We start from the raw sequence: 23,087 nt of genomic DNA, 5'->3' as shown, positions 1-23,087 counted from the left end.
GCAAGTAATCATTGATTTGTCTCGTGACGTGTAAGCTAAATATTTTAAATTCAACTATTTTTCTGATAGAAGCGGTTAAATAAACGTGTTGATTAATCTCATTTGCACCGTTCTTTCGTCTTTCTTTTTTTTTTTTTTAATTATTTTGATGAGCAAGTAAGGGAATAAGAAGTGAGACAAGCAAATAAGAAGAACTATTGAATTTTATTATTCTATATCAACAAGGAGACTAGCATTGTGTCCAAATTATGCCAATCAAATTTATATTTATAGACTTGGGAAGTTTATATGAGAGAATACACCTAAGAAAATATTAAAATAATACGTGATCTGATTGTTGCCAGTATGAAGTGAGTGTATCTGATGAATAATCTATCGAGTCAAAGTGTTAAATAGGCAAATATAGTCGAGACAGTTGAGTTGGTGATATAATATAGCACTTTCATGGGGGCAATCTCATTCGGTGTTCACCCATCCTAAGTGAGTGACCCATCAAGCCAAAATGCTTCTAAGGCCGGTGCCTGTCTTAATCGAGCTCCTCTTAGTCAAACTCTTTTGAGGTGAGTTAGCCAAGCCTAATAGTTTTTCGAAATTCATTTATATGATGAGTCACCTACAATGTTATATAATTTTGAGTATTATGTAGATAAATTTTGCCCAAAAGAAGATATATTTAGGCCAAGGGTTTTGAATAAAATATTATATGTTGCAAAAATTTGAATAAAAAAATCCACTTTTAAAAACTATAATAGCACAAAAAAAAAAAGCAAAATAAAATTGCTCCTTTTATCCACCTAATTGAACCACAACATGTAAGAAAGAAGTCAAAATTGAATATCACATAACAATTTAATTTGATTTTCACTTAGGTCAAATTTAAAATTTAAACAGAGATAAATGAGAAGCAATTATTTAACATAAAAAAAAAAAATCTAAATTGATCCGAATTTAAATTGAATCAAAATGCATATGCCTATAAGAATATGCACAATTTTTACATCAATTTATATAGTATAGTAATTTGATCAATTTTGTCTCTAATTAAAATAAAAAAAATGTCTCACTGAAATTGATGTCGTATAGATAATGAGAAATTATTACGTGTAGGCACCAAACGTAGAGCTACATCCTGATTCCAATGAAAATATGATGCGTGGATTAGTATATTATTATATATTATTAGGTGTTAATGTATAATTAGCTGTGTATTGTTGTGTATATATTTACGTGTATTGATTTGTATTAGTATATATTTGATGTGTATTGTAGTGTACAAGCTAATATATAATAATACACAATAATATACAATAATACTTTATAATATATTTAATTCTTTGCCCACCTGACATATTTTTATGGGAGATTTACATAAATACTATTTTATTTCATGTTATTTACATATCTAATATTTAAAATTTTAATATTACATGTCTACCACTCATATAATAAATATGACTGCATGTAATGAACTATTAAAATTTATAGGCTGGTATGGGTGGTAAAAATGAAATATTTGATATTAAAATTTTATATTAGTGATATAAATATAATATTAAAGTTTTATATATAAATTGCATTAAATAAATTAATATGCATGTAAATCCCCTATTTCCATTGAAGTCTGGTCCGCACCAATAAATTATCCGTGTGGAGTCAATTTATAGCTTTTGATTTATGAGGATTGATGAGATGGGATCAAACGATTTTGAGGCATCATTAAATTAGTTTAAATTAAAGCAAAATTGGATTGAATCGTTATCAGCTTTATCAATCGGCCAAAGGAGAAAGGAAATTTCTCCAGAGAGAGAGAGAGGTGCGGCAAACTTTCGATTTTTGGGAGCTTGCTTACTTATTTGAGTTATTTCTGAGGTAAAAACTTGAGTAGTTGGTGCTCATCAATGCGATTTCTCTTCGCCTCGTGTTCGCTCAACCCCTCGTAAGAGGACTTTCTTCTCCGCCGGAAAGGAGAAAGTTTGACTAGTGCCGAGCAACTGAGCGAATACCATGGCAGTGAGTTTTTTTGTTTTTTGCCTCTGCTGTTTTGTTTTCTTTGTTGATTTTTTCTTCTTTTGGTGTTTGGATTGAGAAGCTGGGCTATTGGGCATAAAGGGCGGCCTTGTGCTGCCATTTTAGGTGTTGTGATTGATGAATCACGAAATTTTGGAATTAGGTTTAGTTAATTTTATGATTTTAGTGTTTGTTGGTTCGTCTCTTTCTCCTCCTCGAAGGATTGTGAGGTTTCTGTCGTTTTCATATGGGTGTAATTGGTTCTTGTTAAATTTGTTGGATCAAAGTTTTAGTACGGTTAATGAATCTTTTGCGAGCCTTTTCAATTGTGCCTCCTTTCATATTTTGCCTGTTAATGAATTTTGAAATTGATTTAATCTATGAAGTAGTTTAGTTTTTTTAGATTTTCTTAGCTGCTTAAAATTTGAAAGTTTAGGTTTGACGAGGGGTAATAATTTATTTCCTGTGGAAGAGCCTTTTGTTAGATATGGGAATTTGTCATGATATGTCATATTTCTGTAGGCTTGGAATATGCAGATGAAGTACTTTATGGTGAGAGAATTTCTGCTTCATCCCCTTTCTAAATTACAGTTATGGAATTGTCATGAAAAGCTCGGCAGAGGCAGTGGTTTTTATCTTTTGGCGCTGTTTGGCTACAAGTAGGATTTAGTAAATCTTGAGAGGATTAAAATCTGAAATCCGTTTGTCATGACAACTATTAAATCTTACTAAACTGCTAGGTTATTTGTTTTATTAAATCTTACTAAACTGTTAGGTTATTTGTTTTGGAATTTAAGATTTGTGTGAGGAGAAATCCTTAAATGCATTAAATCTTGGGATGGTGGGATTTAATAACTTGGATTAACTGGGAAAAAACGGGATTTATTAATATATTTGGATTTATTGAAGTCTCTAAAATTTTGTTTGTCAAAATTTTAGCTAAAATTATTTCAATTTATAAAATTAAATGGCATGTCTGAATCTGTTTTTCAAGATGTTTAAATAATATAAATCAGGAAAAGCTGTGTTATAGCTGCTGCTTTTTTTTTCTGTTTCATTCTTTTTACCCTCTTTATCTTAAACCCATATAATTTTATTTTAAGTTCTATCGTCTCTGAGCAATGATTTTGCAAACATTTTTGTGGCAGAACTTTTTGGTTATAGTATTGCAGTAGGTCCAGAGGAACAGAAAATTGATGCATGGAGAAATTGATACTATGTTTATGAGAAAGCTTGAATTTACTTCATATACTTTAGCGATGAATTGATGTTAATGAATAAAGAAGAAATTTTTAATGGAAGCAACTTAATTTAGGTGCATCCTGATTTGCCATTTTTAATCCATAATAATCATTTTGAGTTTCCTGGTCTGCTTCAAATGTTCCTTAATGATTTTCATATCAACTTTTCGATTTAATGAGCTCTGCAGTTATCTGGTGACCATGGCTGGGGAAGCTCTTGGCTGGTTTTATTACAGTTTGTTGAGTTGCCATTTTTATTTGTGTAGCTTAGAGATCATTTAGTTGACTAAGAGAGTCAACAAGAGGCAAAGAGGGAGAAAGAAAATAACTCTGACTCCTCCAAAACAATCAACATCCTGATCAAATATTTGAAGTGAAACATTTCACTTGGGGAGTGGTACTGAAGTAGAAGAAGATAATATCCTTCTCTAACCCCAAAAAAATTATAAACCTCCAATGAGGAACAGTAAATATGCTGGTAAATACTTGAATCTTGACTTCAAAGGCTTTCCTCAAGAGCAAACCACAGTATGTTTCTTTAGTAAGGGCGGCTAGTTCACCAATTTTGAAGAGTGCATTAGTGATCAGTCATGTCCCTCAACACTTTTAGTAGATTATCCTTTCTGAGGTTTATAATATTGAGTTATAATATTTTATTTACCCTTTTAGCCTTGAGGTTGTGAATTGGGATTCTTATTTTATAAATTTGAGGGATTCCAAGGCCGGACTAGCTTGTTCGACACTTTAAATTTTAAGAAAAATGCCTACAAAAATTCTCTTATATCTTTCTAATTCTTTGAAGATAAATTCACTAACATATTTCATGATGTGCACACAGAAAAAATGACTCATTTCCTTGAAGAGGTCTAGAATGGAACATTTCTGTAATTATTGCTAAATCATGGCAAGTATGCCACCTAAAGAGTTTGTTTTGTCCAACTGTCCATTCTTGAGTAAATTCTTTTTATACACTAAACATTGAAGAGGTCCAAGATGCTGAAAAGGATGAGCTCTATGATGTCAGCCCATCAAATGGTTCAAGCATAGAAGCCAAGCCAACAATCGAAGAACTTGAGCATCTTGGTCATACTACTATGAACAAATAAGAAGAAATAAATTTCAAGTTTGAGGAGGACCTTATCTAACTTTTATTTGCACTTTACTTCCTAAAGTTAAAATTGAAGAAATCAAGGCATTGTTATGTGAACACGGGGATTACTTTGTCTAGACCTACACAAAGATGCCTGACTTATCCCTTGAAACGACAATTCATAAATTAGCTATTTAACCTAAGACGTCATCTGTCAAGCAGTGACCTAAGTGTATGCAATTCGAGTTGAAGGGCATAGGCCTGTAGAAACTAAAAAGCTCATCGAAGTTGATTTTTATTTGAGAAGAGAAGTATGTTGATTGGATTGTCAATATACTTATGCAGAATATTTGGAAACTCATTTGGATGAGTTTACAAATGTTGAAAAACTTGTAAAGAAGTTAGAAGCAGCTATATGATGCCATGGGCATGTTTTATCACTTTGTTATTCTTTTCAATCTAATCTCATTAAAAGATAAGCTAATGATTAACATGAATGTTGGTAATTAGGCAAAAGGTAATTGATATGTGCATGCTGACTTGAAAATATTATAGACTCTGAATTTAAAAGATTGGTTGGTGATGCCAAGTGTAGTAAATGTGAAGGAAAAGTTTCATTTTATTTTGTTTGGGTGAATGCTTGTCAGTACCCTCTATTATTTTATGTAATGATTAATTGCTGCAGAAATAGATCCAACAGAGTGTTTTGCATGGAAATAAAGAAATACTTCCAGATTCTATGATACTAATATTCTTAAGATGGCAAGGTGAATAATTGTGGGAATGTTCTCCATAAATGATGAACTTGTGGTATTTTGGTGACATGTAGATTATGGGAAGCATCAAATGTGGGACAAATTCGTGAGAAATAATTAGTATGGCATTGTGAAGCTCTAGTTGGGTATTTTCTAATTATAAGTCTAGGTGGGAAATTCCTTTGTTCATCTTTTTTTTTATTCCATTTATGTATATGTATGAATTGAACTGGGGATTTCATTTTAATTGCTATCTTGGACTGGGTCTAATTTTAAACATACTCATTCTTTTTTCTTTAATTTAGGTCCTCCATGCATTACTGTTATAATTTATTTCCTTTTTTGCTGATTTAATGATGCCATCGGTTTTGAATGGCCAAAATATTGTGCCACAAGAGTTTATAACCTACCGTGCTTAGGCCCTCCATACTACATATAGCTAGTAGCCAATGATGTTTTTTCCTTTATGGCTCTTGCTTTTGGAATTTAAACTAAATCGATGAGAGACATCCTATTGAGGGATTGCATGATTATAAAAAGAGAATCTAAGTCATGTAATTGAAACATTGTTTATGTAGGGCGACTAGATGATACGATGTATAAAAGTAAATAATTTAGATTAGAAATTTGTTGTTTAAAAGTTCAAAAAAATTAAATAAATTCTTACTTTTTTTATGTAAATTGTAAAATACAAGAAATCTAAAAAATGAGGCCATGAAATTCACATTTCAAATTATTTTCTTACCTCATTTGAAAAACTTAGCTTGTATCTAAAATCTAAATGCTAGGAAAGACCAATAATGAAATTTTTTTAAGAAAATAGAATGCAGAAATAATTCATCATGTAGAAAATATATACCCCATGGTGGTATAAAAGATTACTTCCTCTAGAAATTGATAGTTATTCTTTCACCAAATTCGCAGAACTCTAACGAAGCATACAAGATCCAACAAAGTGAAGTTTTATTAGGCCCATTTTGTTATTTATATATTCTTCTAATTGTTTATTTATGAACATCTACTTCCAGTGATTGGATAACTCTAAGTGCTAGACTCTGATCCTTAAATTATATCCAACACGAAATACTCAGCAGCAAATGTTCAATTATAAATTTCAATATTGTGAATTCAAAATATTTATCAGGAGAGCACCTAAACGGGAAAATCTGTTGACAATATAGGTTAAAGCGATAGATTCAACTAAATTAAACCAACATACTAGCGAATTTCTAGAAGCTACGAGACATGTTGGACTAGCACTACAAGACATAAAAATACAAAAGCTTCCTTAAAGTGTAGCCATCCACGCCTGCTAAATAAAAAAAAAAATTGCCCTAGGTAAATTTCAAATCATGCCAAAGTAATTCATCACATGAGTGCTCAGGTAAATCCAAGTAGTTATAGAACCGATAGCATGTAGCAAGCCCCATCCAATGATTTGAGCCAACCCACACTAGGAATATCATACCAAAGGAGAATATATCCTATTTTTATGAGCACATCGTCAAAGACACATTTCAATTAAACTAACATGTTACAAATAACTAATTTTGAAAAAAGAAACAAGACTATGAAATCAAACTAAACTTGCTCAAATGATCATTTTTGGGCTTGGCATTTCCGATGATTATAAATTTGCAGATTTTCCATCATTTTTTGCTTCATGAAAATTTTATGTTTGTTCAATTTTGAATGCTTTGCTGGGTGTTGATTTCTTCTATTGTAGTGAAGGAGTGATTACCTATTTTCAGGGAAGTAACTGCCTTGTTTTGTTGTGAGACTTAGATTTCCACTGCTTGTATATATGTTTTGCAAGTGATTGATTTTAGTAAGCTGACTAAAACTAATTTTTTAATTGTGATATTAATTCTAATTGCACTATGGGCTTTGATGATTTTAATTTCTTGTTGAATTTCTTTAATTGAATTGATCTTTATATTATCATTACGTGTGAATTTCTTGTATTTTTCCGTTTAAAAAAATATACAATTTTTTGTCTGTCTGATAGGATTTTGGATCTGCAAATTCTACCTTTGTTTCCCTCATTTGTTTCTTTATCTAACACAAATTAGTTTGTGTTGTAGTGATCATGTGATTTATCCGTTTAATTGCAGCAAAATTCTCGGGTGCCCCAATTTGGAAAGTGGGAAAATGATGGCAGTGTTCCATATACTCAGTATTTTGAGAATGCCCGGAAGGGAAAGAATGCAACAAAGCTGATCAATCCAAATGATCCCCTTCAAAACCCAGAAGCATTTCACCAGGATGATCCTCCATTTCATACCTATCCATCTCGAGCACCATCCAGTCAAGTATCTGCAAGGGTGAAACATGAGCGACATAAGAGTCGAGAAGATGTTGATGTAAATCGAGCTGTGAAATACTTGAGTACAGAAAACTTGGCAACTCACAAGCATGTCTCAGGTTCACCCAACAAGCGTCACGATCAAGGAAATTTGGGTCATCCCCAGAGGAAGCCAAACCATAGTAATGGCGAATTAGAGCATAGCATTGAGCGCTCCCCTATTCATCCTCATCTTAGTTACAGATCTTCAAGCAAAGGTGCCGTTTCTTCTCCTTCAAGAGAAAGGAGATCCTCATCAGATAAGCATGGACTAGCTCCCAACACTCCAGGAAGAACTAAAATGAAGCCCAATGACCAAAGTGATTACTCGGTAAATTGCCATCCTTTTTTTTCTATCTCATATTCACATATTAGCAAAAATTGCATAGCTTGTGATATTATAAGCTCACATTTGATCTCACTTTGATTCAAACAGATTGATAAAGGCTCAGCTGTACCAAAATTTGGTGAATGGGATGTGTCGGATCCTTCATCAGCTGACAGCTACAGTTACATATTCAACCAAGTGAGGGAGGAGAAGCATAGTGGTTCTACTAAGATCTCTTCTATTTCCCGTGAGTCAAATTCTAATGGTCAAAAGAAAAAGATAAATTCTGAATCTACGGTGAGTTAATCCTATTCCTCTGAAAAACAAGGCATGTTAAAATATTTATCTTGTTTGTGCGACTATATATATACATGTGAACTGATGAAAAACTATGAGATTTATTTGGGAAAGTAAAACAATGAAGTGAAATAAATTAGAAATAGAAAATGCAACGGAAAATAAAGAACGTCAGGATTTAATGTGAAAAAACTCGAAACCGGGGAAAAACCATGGACCACACCACACCAAGAAATTCATTATTAAAATTTGGGAGAAATAATACAGATCTCTTTTCTTTGTCACTCTCTCCTTACTTCTCTTCTCTCTTGCACCGTTCTCAACTTAGAACTAATCAAGAGATACAATACAACCACCAAGGTACGAAACCCTTAATGAAAAACAAAAAGGAAAAATGTTCAGCCAACCTTGTAGATGGTAGATTTGGAGTGTCGCAGTGCTCAACTCTCTTTCCCTGTCTGCATGACAATGTCGCAATATTGAAACTGGAGCGCCATGGCGCCCAGTGCTTTTCTCTCTATTTTTTCTCCAAGCAAACTATGCAGCGCCCTCCGGTACACTACACTGGGTACACCCGAACCCAAGCAAGGGGAGGATCTCCTACAACCCCCTAGTGAGCTCAACGGATTGAATTGAGGTCTAAGTAAACAGTATAACACGATTGATCAACATAATTAGATACTAGACATAACTAACGATCTCCCACTTGAAAACTAATTACAATCAATCCTTCTCCCGATCTATAACAACAATCATAATACCTGTAATGTGGCTCACACACGCTCTCATCCTTCATGTAACTGATTGAAGCTACATATAGCTTTAGTTTATCAACTGTCATTGTCTTTGTCAGCAAGTCAGCTGGATTGTGGGTTGTGTGTACCTTCTCCAAAGATAACTATCTTCCAAAAGTGATCTAATAAAATGATACCTTTGTTGGATGTGCTTCATCTTATCATGGAGTGCAATATTCGTAGCTAGATGAATAACACTCATGCCATCACTATGCAAATTCCCATTCATTTTCCCTTTGTCAAGTTCTGCCAATAAATTTTGCAACAATATCATCTCCTTGCTAGTCTCGGTGATAGCAATATTTTCAGCTTCTATGATTGAGAGCGCAACAATCTTCTATAACTTGAAAACTCAACTCACTGCAGTCTTTCCAAAGTGAATATATAACCAATCATGCTTCTCCTACCATCAAGATCTCTAGCAAGATCATAATCTATATACCCTTGTAGATAGGCCTGCATCTCCAAAGCAAAGAGCTTTATCAATTGATCCTCTCAAGTACCCGACAATTCACTTGTTTGCCTCACGATAAAGTTTGTCTGGGTTATTCATAAGTCTGATGACTACTCTCATTCCATATGTTATATCTGGTTTCGTATGGTTCATAGCATACATCAATCTTTCAACTGTTGAAGCATACAGAGTCATCTCCATCTTTTCTGATTCAGCTTCAAATTTAGGCAATTGTTCCTTATATAGCTGAGAATGACTAGCCAAGGGAGTGAAGATTGACTTTGCCTCACTAATGTTGAATCTTTGCAGCACCTTTTCAGCATATTATGCTTGAAACAACTTTAATATACCTCCGTTTATATCCATGTTGATTCTCGTATCAAATTTTTTTTTCTGGACCTGATTCTTTCATTTCAAACTACTTCGATAACTGCTCATTCAAACATCTTATCTTCTTCATATCTGATCTTGTAATCGGCATGTCATCCACATACAAAAGTAGAATAGTATAATAGTTTTCAAAATATTAAAAAAATAACATTGATCTGTCTGGCACTTCGTGTACCCATTATCTGACATAATCCTGTCAAATCTCTTATACCACTGTCTTGGTACCTACTTTAGCCCATGTAGACTCTTTTAGAGTTTACACATCAAATCTTGTTTATCTATGACCATATCTCTCTGAGGTTGCATCATGAATTACTCTTCTTTAAGATCACCATGAAGAAATATTGTCTTTACATCTAGCTGCTCTAGTTATAAATTCTTCATTGTTACTATGTTCATCACAACTCTGATTATAGTCATCTTTATCACTTGAGGGAAAATTTCAGTGTAGTTCACTCATTACTTCTGCTGAAAACCTTTAACCACAGGTCTAGCCTTATAGCACTTTTTACTATCAGGTTTTTCTTTCATCCTTTAAGCCCATTTATTTTGCAGTGCTTTCTTTCCATCTGGTAGCTCTGTCAACTCCCAAGTCTGATTTAACTCAAGTGAATGTATCTCATCATCTATGGCTTTCTCCCACTTCATTGTATCATCAATTTGATAGTCTCATCATAGCATTCTTGTTCAACACCATCTATTAGCAATATATAGTATAAGAAAAGAGAATAATTTTATGTTGGCTTTGAGATTCTGTTGAATCTCATACCTTTAGTTGCAGGTGTCTGAGAAACCTTCTGTGCTTCATTAGTTTTATCTTATTGATCATCGTCATTCTGAATCTCAACATATTTGGGAGAATCTACAAGAGTCCCATTTCTATTCGTGTTCATTTCATTTCTATTGAATTTAACGTCCCTGCTTCTGATGAACTTTTGATTATGATAATCCTAGAATTTATAATCAAACTCATATGAGCCATATCCAATAAATATACACTTAATTGATTTTGGATTAAGCTTACTCTTAGATCATGCATTAATATGAACAATCAAAAACTTTGAGGTGAGATAAACTAACCTCATTGCCACTCCAAGCTTCCTTAGGTAACCCCTTATTCAGAGAAATCAATTGTCCAAGATTGATCATATATACATCAATATGCATTACTTCTGCCAAAAAATGTTTGGGTAGACCAACATACAGCCCCATGCTTCTAGCACGCACAGAGATAGTTTTGTTTATGCGCTTTGCAAAACCATTCAGCTATGGTGTTGATGCATGCAAATTTCAGTTTATTTTCGTTTTTATTGTAATTTGAATATTATATTTTTTTTGTTTTTTTATATTATCCTATGATAGAAAACATTCAATGATCATGAGTAGGTAGTGCTTTGGCATGGCAAACCGTGGGTGTGCTAGCTACTTGGGTTCTTTGGTCTTTTGGGCTACTGTTGCTTCTCGGGTTGGGCCTTGGCTGCTCGGGTTTGGGTTGTGTTCTTTGGGAGCTACTTGGTTCTAGCTCATAATTGCTGGAGCTGATGTTCTAGCTCATTATTATGAAAAGTTTTACCACTTGATAGCTCATTATGTGGAGTGGAATCTTTGCCTTTTCCTTTTCCTGTGTCTCTTCGATTTTTTCCCTCCTGGTTCTCCTTCCTGTAGCCTGTTCCGATTCCCCTGGTTGCTAGTTTCGTTCCCTGTGCTGCCCCTTCGGTTCCTCCCCTAGCTGCTTGTCCCGTGGCTACTTTGCCCCTTCGGTTCCTCCCCTGGTTGCTTATCCCGTGGCTGCTTTTCCCGGTTTTTGTGTGTCCTTTTTTGGGTGATGTTCTGGAATAACTTCTGGCCTTTTATTATCTTATTGGTTTGGTTGGAGGTGGAATGACTGTTTGGTTGCCCCCTTTTCTCTTATAAATTGGAGATGTTTTGAAGCATGAGGGGTTGTTGAATATTGGAGCAAAGTCTCTACAAAAACCTGAGGGTTTCTTCTTCCTTGGAAAAGCTTGAGAGCTTGTTCCGTTTCTCTCTTCTTCTCCACTATTTCGTCTTGGGCTTCTAACCTCTTCTTCTCTTCGCAAGTTCCACTCCACTTGTATCCTTCTTCTTGAGCTATAGAAAGTGTTTGTTGGCTGATTTGGTGACATTTGTCGGAGGGGTTTTGCTGGATGATTGGACCTTGTTGTTGTGGTGGACTCTTGGTTTGTAAGCCCTAAGCTCTTATCTTATTTTACCTAATTTTCGTTGCATGTGAGGAAACTGCTTGACGGTTGTTCTGAGGATAGTGTTTTAATTTTTAAATTTTGTTTCGTTTGTTCAGCTTTTATTTGTCTTAATGTTTTTGTTTGGATGTCAGCATTCTAGTTCGTATTGAGTTTTGTTCTAGTCCTAGTGTTCTCCTCTTTTGGCTCTTTCTTTCTAGTTTGCCTGCATCAGGTTTTCTTGGAACAGTGAACTTATGCTTGTTCATATTCAAAGCATTACTCCATTTCTTATCATGATACTCGCCACCATTATTTGATCAGAGACACTCGAGCTTTAAATATGTTTTAGTTTCAACCATGAACTTGCACTTCTTGAAAATATCAAACACCTCTGACTTGTGTTTTAAGTACGCCCATACCTTTCTACGGTGATAATCAATAAAAGCATGGCTCGGCTCTCAAAATGGCATGCACTATTTGCTCTATGGATGGAAAGTGGCACATGGTGCATAGCAAAAGGCGCAAATAGTGCGCGCCATTTTATTAATATGTTATCAATTTCAAATTATAAATTATAATTATACTTTTTAAGATTTATATATTAATATTACAATTAATTATTAATTAATTAAATATCAAATTAATAAAATATTAAAAAAAGTTATCTTAAAACTTTTTTATAGGATTTAAAGCTTTTATTTTTTTATTTGGTAGGATTTAGGCTAAGTTATATTTAAATTCTGCTCAAATCTATTAATGTCAGTTTCTATAGTATTTAAAGTTGTCATTTTATTATTTGGCTGGATATTTATGGTTAAATTTTGCTCAAATCAACATATTATTTGTTATTTAATAATATTTTGCATATATGTATATATATCATACCTAAGATCTTTGGTACAAAGTTCTTGATAGAAAAGATAATGTTTGTATAAACGTAGCAGGTTTTTATTCATGTTTTTAGATCATTTGGGTTGGGTTTGTTTGGAAAGCGGGGAAGACTCGCTAGAGTAGGTCTATTCAAATTAGGCACCAAGTCTGAAGCATGCAAAAAATTTATGTAGGATAATTCAAGTCATTTGTAGCATGTATCTTCATGCCTTTAAATGGTATTCGGAACTCGTCTGCTTGTTCCACCTAAGCCGGTTCCGTGTGGACTGGCTGGACCGGTCTAACAAAACTCCCCTCCCAAAGTGTCACCTTGTCCTCAAGGTAGAACGAAAGAAACTGTTGCTGAAGCACTTGATCAATAACACTGGACTGAAAAATGGACTGATATTGGGTTGAATGATCCTTGCTTCCAGCATCTCCCTAACCTTCCCCCAAGGCAACCCCTGAGGCAGCTGAAAAACCTCACTGAACTGCTGAATCAATAGTTGTGCTGAAACAGGAATGCCCCCGCCCTCCTCGAATTTGATCCCCTCCAGCCTATGTAGTTCCGTCAGATAACCTTCCCCCACCTCCTATATGCTCCTCACTTTAGTTTTAAGTGATATAATGGCTTTGGTGAGCCCTACATCTTCTCTGATCACTACCCTTCTCTTTTCCACCATCAGCTCCATCATTAATGCTTCCCAGTTGACGTTGGTGTCCCCCAAGGTCTGTAGCCTGGATGTCATCAGTGCTCCCTAACTCCAATGAGAGAAAATCATCCCTCATCTGAATCCCCTGCATGGCCAACACTTCTCCCCTATATATCCCCGGACCCGTCGCTACCTTCCATAAACCCATCATTACTCCATAACACCATGTATTCACGAATGTCACCCCAATTGGTCCATGACCTGTTTGGAGATGAAATTATAGGTAGCCCTATTGTCAATCAACACCACCCCAATTGGTCCACCAGCATTCTGACATTAATAGTTTAAACCATGAGACAGACTGGGTTTGTCTTCGTTATTTTTTATCGGGGTTCAGAACTGAAGTAGATCCGTAGCTTGACTCTTAACTTTCAGTTGAGATTGAACCTTATAAATTTTTTTCTTCCCACAGGAAAATTGCTCTCTTGTTGTGTCTTGAGGAGAAAATATGGGGAATTTTGATATAACCATAATTTACCTAGACGCTGAGATTTATTTATATTTGATAATATATTTTCTATGGTCATTAACATCCAATCTTTAATTACCCCTCTCTGTTAGGAGAGCCCTTAGTAAATTATATTGCTTTTAGCTTTCAAACACTTGCGCTTATGATGATGCGTTCTTAAATATGTATGTCTTGGTCAAGGTTGTCAACATGTAAAGTGCAACGCAATGCACAAAAGGGATATTTTCACTTTGAAGCATGAACCACATTTTTTCATTAATTGAAGCATATATATCATAAGGAAAATTACATATTATTGCAGTATTCAATAATTTTCATACAAATGTAATTGAAATGTTGTATGAAATTTTAAGTCAAGCATTAACAATTAAACACTATTAAAAAGTAGTAACCCATTTTAAAAAGTTAAACTCATGAGTTTTTAATGCGTACCTTCAAGAAATATTAGTTTGAATAGTAGAACAAGAGTTCTTAAGTCTCATATAATGCCTTAAAAAGAGAAAGAGAAAAAACTAAAGGTGTAAAATGAAGTACAGAAAGAATACTGCATTTTGAAATGGAGAGTGGAGTCCACGTGAGATCATTATCATCTCTTGTTATTCATATGGGCTTCTCCTTCATTCTATGTTACTTGGTGTTCGCATGAAGATTGGCTACCAATTGCAAATCATTGCATAAAGTTAGTAAGGACATATCATTCTCATAAGTCGGGGTACAATCAAATGCCTTGTTGTTGACTCTTTTCAATTCATCATGGGGTACAATCAAATGCCTTGTTGTCGACTCCCTTCAATTCATCATGGGTGCTTCATCTACCTTTGACTTTTGTATTCTCATCCAATGTGTCTACCAAAGTTTGCATGCATTTTTTTTTTGTTGAGATTCTTTCATGCACTTAAGGGAATTCAAGTTGGATGGTTGAAGTGGAGGAATGCATCGGGCTTATTGTGCGATAGAAAAATCCTCCTCAAACTTAAGGGAAAATTCTATAAGATGATGGTGAGACATGCAATGTTTTATGGTGCCGAATGTTGGCCATTAAAAGAGAAGCATAATTGATGTGGACATCGATCAAAGGTTCAAGCATGTGTATCGCCGGAGACAGCGCAGATCGACGGCTACGATTCAGAGTCTTTACTTTTGATGTATTTTGTGTTTTATTTAGTTTGCATTTTCATTTCCTAGTTTACCCCTATGGGGAGTGTTGTCTTATTATAGCCCAAAGGGCATTTGAGTACTTTTATTTCTTTATGTTTGGAGACCTATATATAGTGGTCTCATGTTTTGTAAGAGGGTAATGAATATTTGAATGAAATTTGTGTTTTCTTTCTACTTCTTCTTGCACGAGAGCTTGAGAAGGGAGAGAGCTCAAGGTGAGCAAATCGCAAGGCCCACCAGTCGTTGGAAGAGTCCGCGGCTCGTGGTTAAGTTACCCCATCTTCTCGTTCGTGCTTCCTCCAACCACTCCCCCCCCCCCACCACAAGAATATTCATCCAAATTCTTTGTTGTCGCCTCCCGCCGCCCACCACCTCACGGCACCGGCCGGCCTCCTTGCCGGCAACTTCCTTTCCCACCCACCACCCAACCATCCATCCGAAATTTTCAAATTTGAAATTTGAATTTCAAATTTCAAATTCTTTCCTAATTCGGAATTCCAAATTTGGAAAGTTTTCATGACAAATTCCAATTTCAAATTCTTTAAATTGGAGTCTTTAATTATAGTGTCACGTCATCAATCCAAATTGGAAGCCTCATCCCACTAATCTCCCTCTCCCTCTCTCACCTTGCCGCTGGCCCCATGTGGGTTTTCTCCCCCATTTGATTGCTTCTTTAATGCCCCAATTAATTCATTAATGTCTCCTTAATTTGAAATCAAATTTCAAATTAATTTTCCTCTCTTTTCACTTAAAATCCTGAAATTAATTTCAGGTTTTGAATTGAAACCCCCTCTCCCTCCTCTAGTGAACCCGCCGGCCCCCCTATTGATGGGTTCCATTAAATGCTCATTACTCCCCCTTAATTACATTTGAAATTTGATATTATTCTCAAATAATTCCCTCCAATGAGATTAATTTCATATTTGAGTAGTTCTCTTGCTACACTCATCTAACCTAAATCCCCTCTCTCATTTCACCCGCCCCTCTCTCTTTCCTTGGCTGAACTCCCCCCTTCCCCTTGGAAATCCCGCCGGCTCCTCCTTCCTTTTCATCCTCTTTCAAACAAGGGCCCTCCCTCACCATCACGACTTCCTATTCTCCTCAGAATTCTTTCTTACGCCAAGCATGCATGGCGGATCCCAAGTTTGAGCGGGGCCTTGTATTCAACGCCGACGGAAGCCTCAACATTCTACGATCTCCGTTTTTTGACGTGGGGTTTGAAGACGACGCCACCGTTGGAGAGTACTTGGAGCGAATTTTTCGACCCTTGCTAGCGTCATTGACCGCCAACTTCGAAACTACGATTGGAGCATCAACAGCCGATCATTCCCGCCATCCTCGCCACCGTCAACCTTTCCGTGGTTCAAGACCGTTGGGGTTGCCGCCGTCCTCGTGGCATCGTTGAGTTTGCTAAAGACCTTCTCCCGCTAAGCCCTACTTGAGCGTGAGTGAGCAAGGTAACTCATTGCGAAATTTCTAAATATTAGTCGTGGGATTCTATTTTATTCCGCATTTGCTTTATTGAAATAATTTCGAGATCTATCGCTAATTGTGTTCAAACAACTAGTTTGTAATCGCTTATCATAACATTTTAACAATGAAAAACTCTTGAACCTTAACTTACGATATTCTAATCTTACACTAGTATACTTTGTGATTCGTTATAAATTTCACGTGCAATTCTTGATAGTTTTACATCAATAATACTAAGTGTTGCAGAGATTAGGATGCTTAGGTGGATGAGTGGCTTGACCCTTAGAGATAGGATACAAAATGAGCATATACGTGAAAAGGTTGGAGTAGCTCCAGTGGAAGATAAGATTATAGAAAGTCGCCTTAGATGGTTTGGTCACATTAAACGGAGGCCTTCTAATGACCCGGTTAGGAAAGTTGAGGTATTAGATTTGAGTTATTTTAAGAAATGTAGAGGTAGACCTAAAAAGACTTGGTTAGAAAATATTAGAAATGATTTTTCTTTATTAGATTTAAATGAGAATTTGACTTTTAATCGGACACAATGGCGAAAAAGGATTCATGTAGCCGACCCCACGTAGTGGGACAAAGGCTTGATGTTGTTGTTGTTGTATTCTTTCATGCACTTAACTCATACGAACTTATTGGAGATATAGCCTCAGTACTCACTAAGGTTAGGCTATTGTTAGGAATAAATATAAATGGGTGATAGTTAATTATGTCTGTTAGATTTATTTTATGACTATTATATTATTATTAGGTTATTAGTTGGTCATTAGGTTTCATTTTATTATATATATAATCTTTCTTAGGAAGAATTGGGGCATACGACCAAGATATGGAATAAATGGGGCTTTGGCTAGCATCACCCTCCCCCGCGTAGCCTCTCCCAAAATTATATGGAGTTATGGGCATCATATAGCTTCCAAATCCCTTGGTCCCCCTCACTATCTAGATTTGTAGGCATGCTTTTAAGTTGTTTATCAATAATTTATTTGCTTAATGCGTAATTTCTATTTGTGTTCGTAGTGATGATGCTTTCATTGATCTAGCCTCAATGCAGGTGCTTCGCACCAAACCTTTGCTCACGGCAGCACCAAACCACTAGTTGCAGTCACAGATCTCCACCTCCCTCTTCCAAATGCCCATTTCCCATGGGATACCAATCTCCTATTTTGTCTCCATCTAGTGACCAGATCTGTCTTCCCACATCCAAGTATATTCTTTATCCTGTGAACTATCATCACATAATCAATCTCGCCGCCCTAAACTTGTTAAAACCATAACTCCAAATCATCACAGATTCGTAACCCGAAGTTGTTGATATATTCTTCTTGACACAACACCCACCACCAATAAATTTGTAAACTTTCATATTCGTCATTCCAAATTGTAGTTTCCACTGTTAATTCTTTTAATCGATGGATCTCCAACCATCGCCTTGACATCCCTCACACATAAAGAGTGTTCGATTTCATCGACCTTTCTAGATCCACCATTCCAAGCCACAATTTTGCCTTCATAATGCCAATTATTGTTGCCTTTACCTGATATCGCCTTGATTTGCTCGACCTTGATGGCAAGTTTGTTGCGAAGAGGTGTGTAATATTTCAAACACTTGTGCTTATGATGATGACGTTTTTTACCCTTTCTAAAGCAATAGTTTAAACTAATTTAGAACCTTGTACTTTATACAGAAAGGCAAAAAAAAATCTTCCTTTTAAATTTGGTATTCAAATACGTTTGTCACATTAGAATTCCATTTTTTAGAATCTTTGATGCTATTTGAGCTTTCTGTCAATGGAAATCCGATCTTTATCTCCTTATTGTTATTACTTCAGGATGTCTGCTGCTTCTGTTTCAAGAAGTGAAGGTTATTTTCCGGATTATAGATTTATTTTTGTTTGTAAATATCTGGAAGAAGATCCGGCTAGTGCTTATTGTTCCTTTGTTGGAAAAGTTCATTCTTTTCCCAGTTATGTGCTCAACAACTAGTGTGGTTGCATCCAAGTCAAACTTTATAACTTGCTACATTATATCAATAGAATTCGAATTCCTAAAATTTATTTGTCAGTTGGAAAGGAAAACATCAAGACTTAACGCTTTCATCGCCAAAGAATGTTTCCCACTAAAATGCAAGAGGCTATTAAGTGAGATGGAAAAGTAGTTGCAGATTCAATGTTGTAGCAAGTTGCTGGAAATGTCAGTGTGGTTTTGAAGAGGTTGGTAGTTCCATCGGTTGTATTATTTACATTTCAGATCTTTTTTCTTTTGTTTTTGAGAAGTGTTCTATGATTGAACTTATCAGCCAAAAATGATTTCCAGTGAAGTTCTTTCTATTTTTTTATTTGTGAGATTTTGCACTGCGATGATGCTATTTCAATGTGTAGGGATGAGTGTGCAAGTAGTCATCAGCATAATAGTAGAGGCTTAAAAATGGAGAAATATTCCGTACATAATCCGTACGGGAAGAACTATCCGGACATGTGAGTGTGCATACTGTGTACATAGTGTGTATCAAACTTATGTACACACTGTATACATAGTGTTTATACTGATATGTCCAGATGATTCTTCCAATTCTTCCCGGAATAATTTATCCTAAAAATGACACCCCATGTTAAAGGCATTTATTTGGAACTGTAATTAGATAAAAATAATCGAAGTGGTTTAACATTTCAAATCTTTTTGTTTTGTTTTTGAGAAGTGTTCCATGATTGAACTTATCAGCCAAAAATGATTTCCAGTGAAGTTCTTTCTATTTCTGAATTTGTGAGATTTTGCACTACGATGATGCTATTTCAGTGTGTAGGGATGAGTGTGTAAGTAGTCATCAGCATAATAGTAGAGGCCTTAAAATGTAGAAATTATTCCGTACTGAGTTCGTACAAGAAGAATTGTCCGGACATGTGAGTGTACATACTGTGTACATAGTGTGTATCAAACTTATGTACACACTGTATACATAGTGTGTATACTCACATGTCCGAATGGTTCTAGTTCTTCCCGGAATAATTTGTCCTAAAAATGAAACCCTATTATTTGGAATTGTAATTAGATAATAATAATCAAAGTGGTTTTATAATTTGAAATGATTATTTTGAGTGTGAGTGGGTCAAAGCAAGTTGTAGTCTGGATATTTCTTGCAGTAATGAACACTCATTCAGCATTATATATTAGTTGTTTGGCCCAATTTTTATTTAAAAAAGTTGAATCTCATTGGTGAGAGTATTTATTTTTACATCAATATGTTTTTCACCTATTTTATGTAATATATGATTAAATTCAATTTTTTTATGTATCATAATTTTCCATGTTAACTTATATTCACTATATTCAATATTGAGAGTTTTTTGTTGTTAGAATATTTATAGCATTAGAAAGAGAGCTTATTATATTTGCATTAAATGAAAATTTCATACACTTAAAATAAGAGCAATTTATAAGAGACACTAGGTCTTTTATGTAGAAAGGTCAAAATAAATAAATTATGGGATCTGACTTTGATGATAATGTTTTGTTAATATTAGTCATATATTATAAATTATGCATTTCTTTGTAGCTGTATAAGGCATATTAATATCGATACGTCTCCAAAACATGGTCCTGACCGGGTGCGATTCTTGATGCATATTTGAATTGGAAATTTTTAAAATTAAATTTAGGTCCATCCAAATTGATTTCACCAAAAAAAATTTAAATATGATATGTTATTTTATGAATTTTTTTATATAATTTTTAGAGTTCAAATTTAAAATAAAAAAGAATAATTAAAATGTTTAGAAATGAAATTAAATAATTATATTTATATTATTATAATATCTTAAGCCAACATCAGAATTCATTAAAGTTTTTAGTCTCCCTATTCCATCGGCAAACAGATTAAGAAGAAATTAGAGAGCAAAGTGAGCAGGGAAAATAGAAGTTAATATTTGGAGGCTATAGAGCGATTTACGTCTGTCAATTTTGTTGAAATATTTGTTCATCTCGTTGTAAAGAATCATTTTCCTACTTATGATTTCAATGATTTTTATGTATTTTTTATTTTACGTATTTTAATTTGGTCAAAACTGGCAAAAATTATGATATTTTGATTTTTAATAAATTATTATCTTGATGTTGGCTAGAGACTGACTAACTTGTATAATATAGTGGGTCGACAGGCTTTCGTTTAAATATTGTGGTTTGGTATTTTCCTTTACTAATCCACATGAAATTGATTGAGAGTTTTAATGAGTTATTATTGTGCCGACGGGAAAAGAGTGATAACTCTATTTATTGAGCCAACAAGATACTGATACAGGTTATTACTTATTGGAAAAACACCGCTTACATTAGGAGTACTTACTTGTTTAGTAAAACTATTAAAATGTATGCTTTTGATTCATTTACTTTTTATTGTTATTATTTACTTATTTACTGTTACTATATGAATTTATTATTATTATATTTGTTTATTGTTATTGCCACTGGTTTTATTGATGATATTATATTAATACTAAGCATGTGACATACTAAGCATGTGATATACAAAACATGTGATTAAGATATTAATTTGAAATTGAAATCGAATAATTGGATAGCATGCACACCTCATTATAGGATTTTATTGAATTGATATGATTCCGAAAGTCTTTACTAATACTTTGCTTTTACCGCTTTATATGATTTCTTTACGATTAATAATGCTGATACGACGACTACTTTATCAATTCAACACATGTAATGATTTACTGGTTTTCCCATCATATTGCTTTACTGGCTTTTGTGCTATATTATTTTACTGGCTACCGACTTTAATGTTTATGCATATACATTTTACTATTTCTACATTGATTTATGATTATATGACTACTACTATTTTGAACTGATAGATGACATACATACTACTTCTTTATCATGCTTCATGTTAGTTGTAGGATTGGATGGATTTGTTGAGCTTTTTAACTCATTATATATGGTTAAATGATTCCAGGTCAGAGAAAAGGATCAGGTGTATAAGAATGATCATATCATGATTCTTCATGTTACTGTTAATTTATTTCTTTTTATCTTTTAGTTATTCTTTTGTATTCAAGACTGATAATAATATATTATATGATTCTGAATATTATATATGCATTTAGAATAAGAATATGGACGTATTTTAATGTTTTGATTATTAATTTTGTTTTAGTTGATATCATATTGATAAAAGAGAAATAGATAGCTCTTAAGGCATTACACATATGACCACCTTCGCTCACCAACTATAGTCCCATCAACAACCATTGCCCGCTGACTACAATATCTTCGACATTTATTGCCATCGACTACTGTCCCTTCAAACCTCGTCGCTCACTGACTATGGTCCCTCTGACCACCTTCGCTCGCTGACAACAGTCCCTCCGACGATGTCGTCTGCTGCCTATGTTCCCTTCAACCTCCATAGCCCGTTGATTACGGACCCTTTGACCTTTGGCGTACACCAACTATGGTCCCTCTGATTTTTATCGCCCACTGATTATGACCCCTCCAACCATCAATGATATGCATATCATATATTTATTTATTGTATAAATAGTACAACCAACACAAGAGGCAATGTTTAAAATAGTACAATGAAGGAACTCATTTTTTATTTTCTTTTTCATTTACGTGCACAGATACATTGCATTCAAAACAGACATCATAAGGGAGTGTGCTCCATCAATTAATTATACACATGCAAGCATATCTATCTCGTCATTTCATTCATATAACATTAATTAATTTTCTATAAAAATGTAGAACAACATATTAATTTTCATCTAATGCAAAATGACCAATCAGTGGATATCAGAAATATAATTCATGAATTTGCTTGCAATAAAAACTTAATAAGCAATTATCATTGTTTTTCGATTCATTTAAATTAAGAGAGAACAAAATCATTACAATAATTAAAAATACTTGAGTACCCATTTATGTCTTTTGGTGGTGGCTTATTTGGGATCCTTGAGTGGAGGTAACTCATGGTTACTAATCAGATTCCATGTACACTATGATCAATGATTGTTAGTGTTAGTAGACTAAAACCTACGGTATTCCCTGAATGACGGAATATTGAGATCTTGATCAGGTTTACCTTCATCCCCCTACAATCAAATTTAAAATTATTACATGTCTAAATATTGATTCATCTTTAATCGAGAGTTCTCTTCTACGCATTATGAGGAGTAATTAACTATGAGGCTTGCGCTCATAGGAAGCAGGAACCCAGAGCTAAATAAACCCTGATACAATCATCCGAGAAAATCTAATTAATTTAAAATCCAATCTAACTAAACAAATATGGGACCTAAAGGTTGAGAAAGCGAGGTTCGTGCCATAGCATCATTTTCCTGAGCGAACATCATGAATAAGTCTAAATGCATATATGCATAGGTACAAATATAGCATAAGGCTATAGCTGCATTTATACTTGCATGCATGCAAATTTTGATGGATTCTTAAACTAGCGTAATTTGGTCTAGGCCCAACTC

At 34.5% G+C, this 23,087-nt stretch overlaps 1 protein-coding gene across 2 annotated transcripts; it reads left to right on the top strand.

The window, feature by feature from the left end:
• The first annotated feature begins 1,680 nt into the window (after nt 1-1,680).
• On the top strand, nt 1,681-18,923 carry LOC110097822 (RPM1-interacting protein 4). Of its 2 annotated transcripts, none has more exons than XM_020824403.2 (4): nt 1,681-2,010; nt 7,208-7,768; nt 7,874-8,062; nt 18,659-18,923. In XM_020824403.2, the coding sequence occupies exons 1-4, from the start codon at nt 2,005-2,007 to the stop codon at nt 18,749-18,751; spliced, it is 849 nt and encodes a 282-aa protein (XP_020680062.1). In that variant the 5' UTR covers nt 1,681-2,004; the 3' UTR covers nt 18,752-18,923. The 2 variants fall into 2 exon arrangements, with proteins under 2 accessions (XP_020680062.1, XP_020680063.1); XM_020824404.2 differs by having other exon boundaries at nt 1,687-2,010; nt 18,426-18,923.
• The last annotated feature ends 4,164 nt before the right edge of the window (nt 18,924-23,087 follow it).

The sequence above is a fragment of the Dendrobium catenatum genome, unplaced genomic scaffold (assembly GCF_001605985.2).
Source record: "Dendrobium catenatum unplaced genomic scaffold, ASM160598v2 fragScaff_scaffold_373, whole genome shotgun sequence".
Taxonomy (NCBI): domain Eukaryota; kingdom Viridiplantae; phylum Streptophyta; class Magnoliopsida; order Asparagales; family Orchidaceae; genus Dendrobium; species Dendrobium catenatum.
This window is presented reverse-complemented; position numbering and strand designations above follow the sequence as displayed.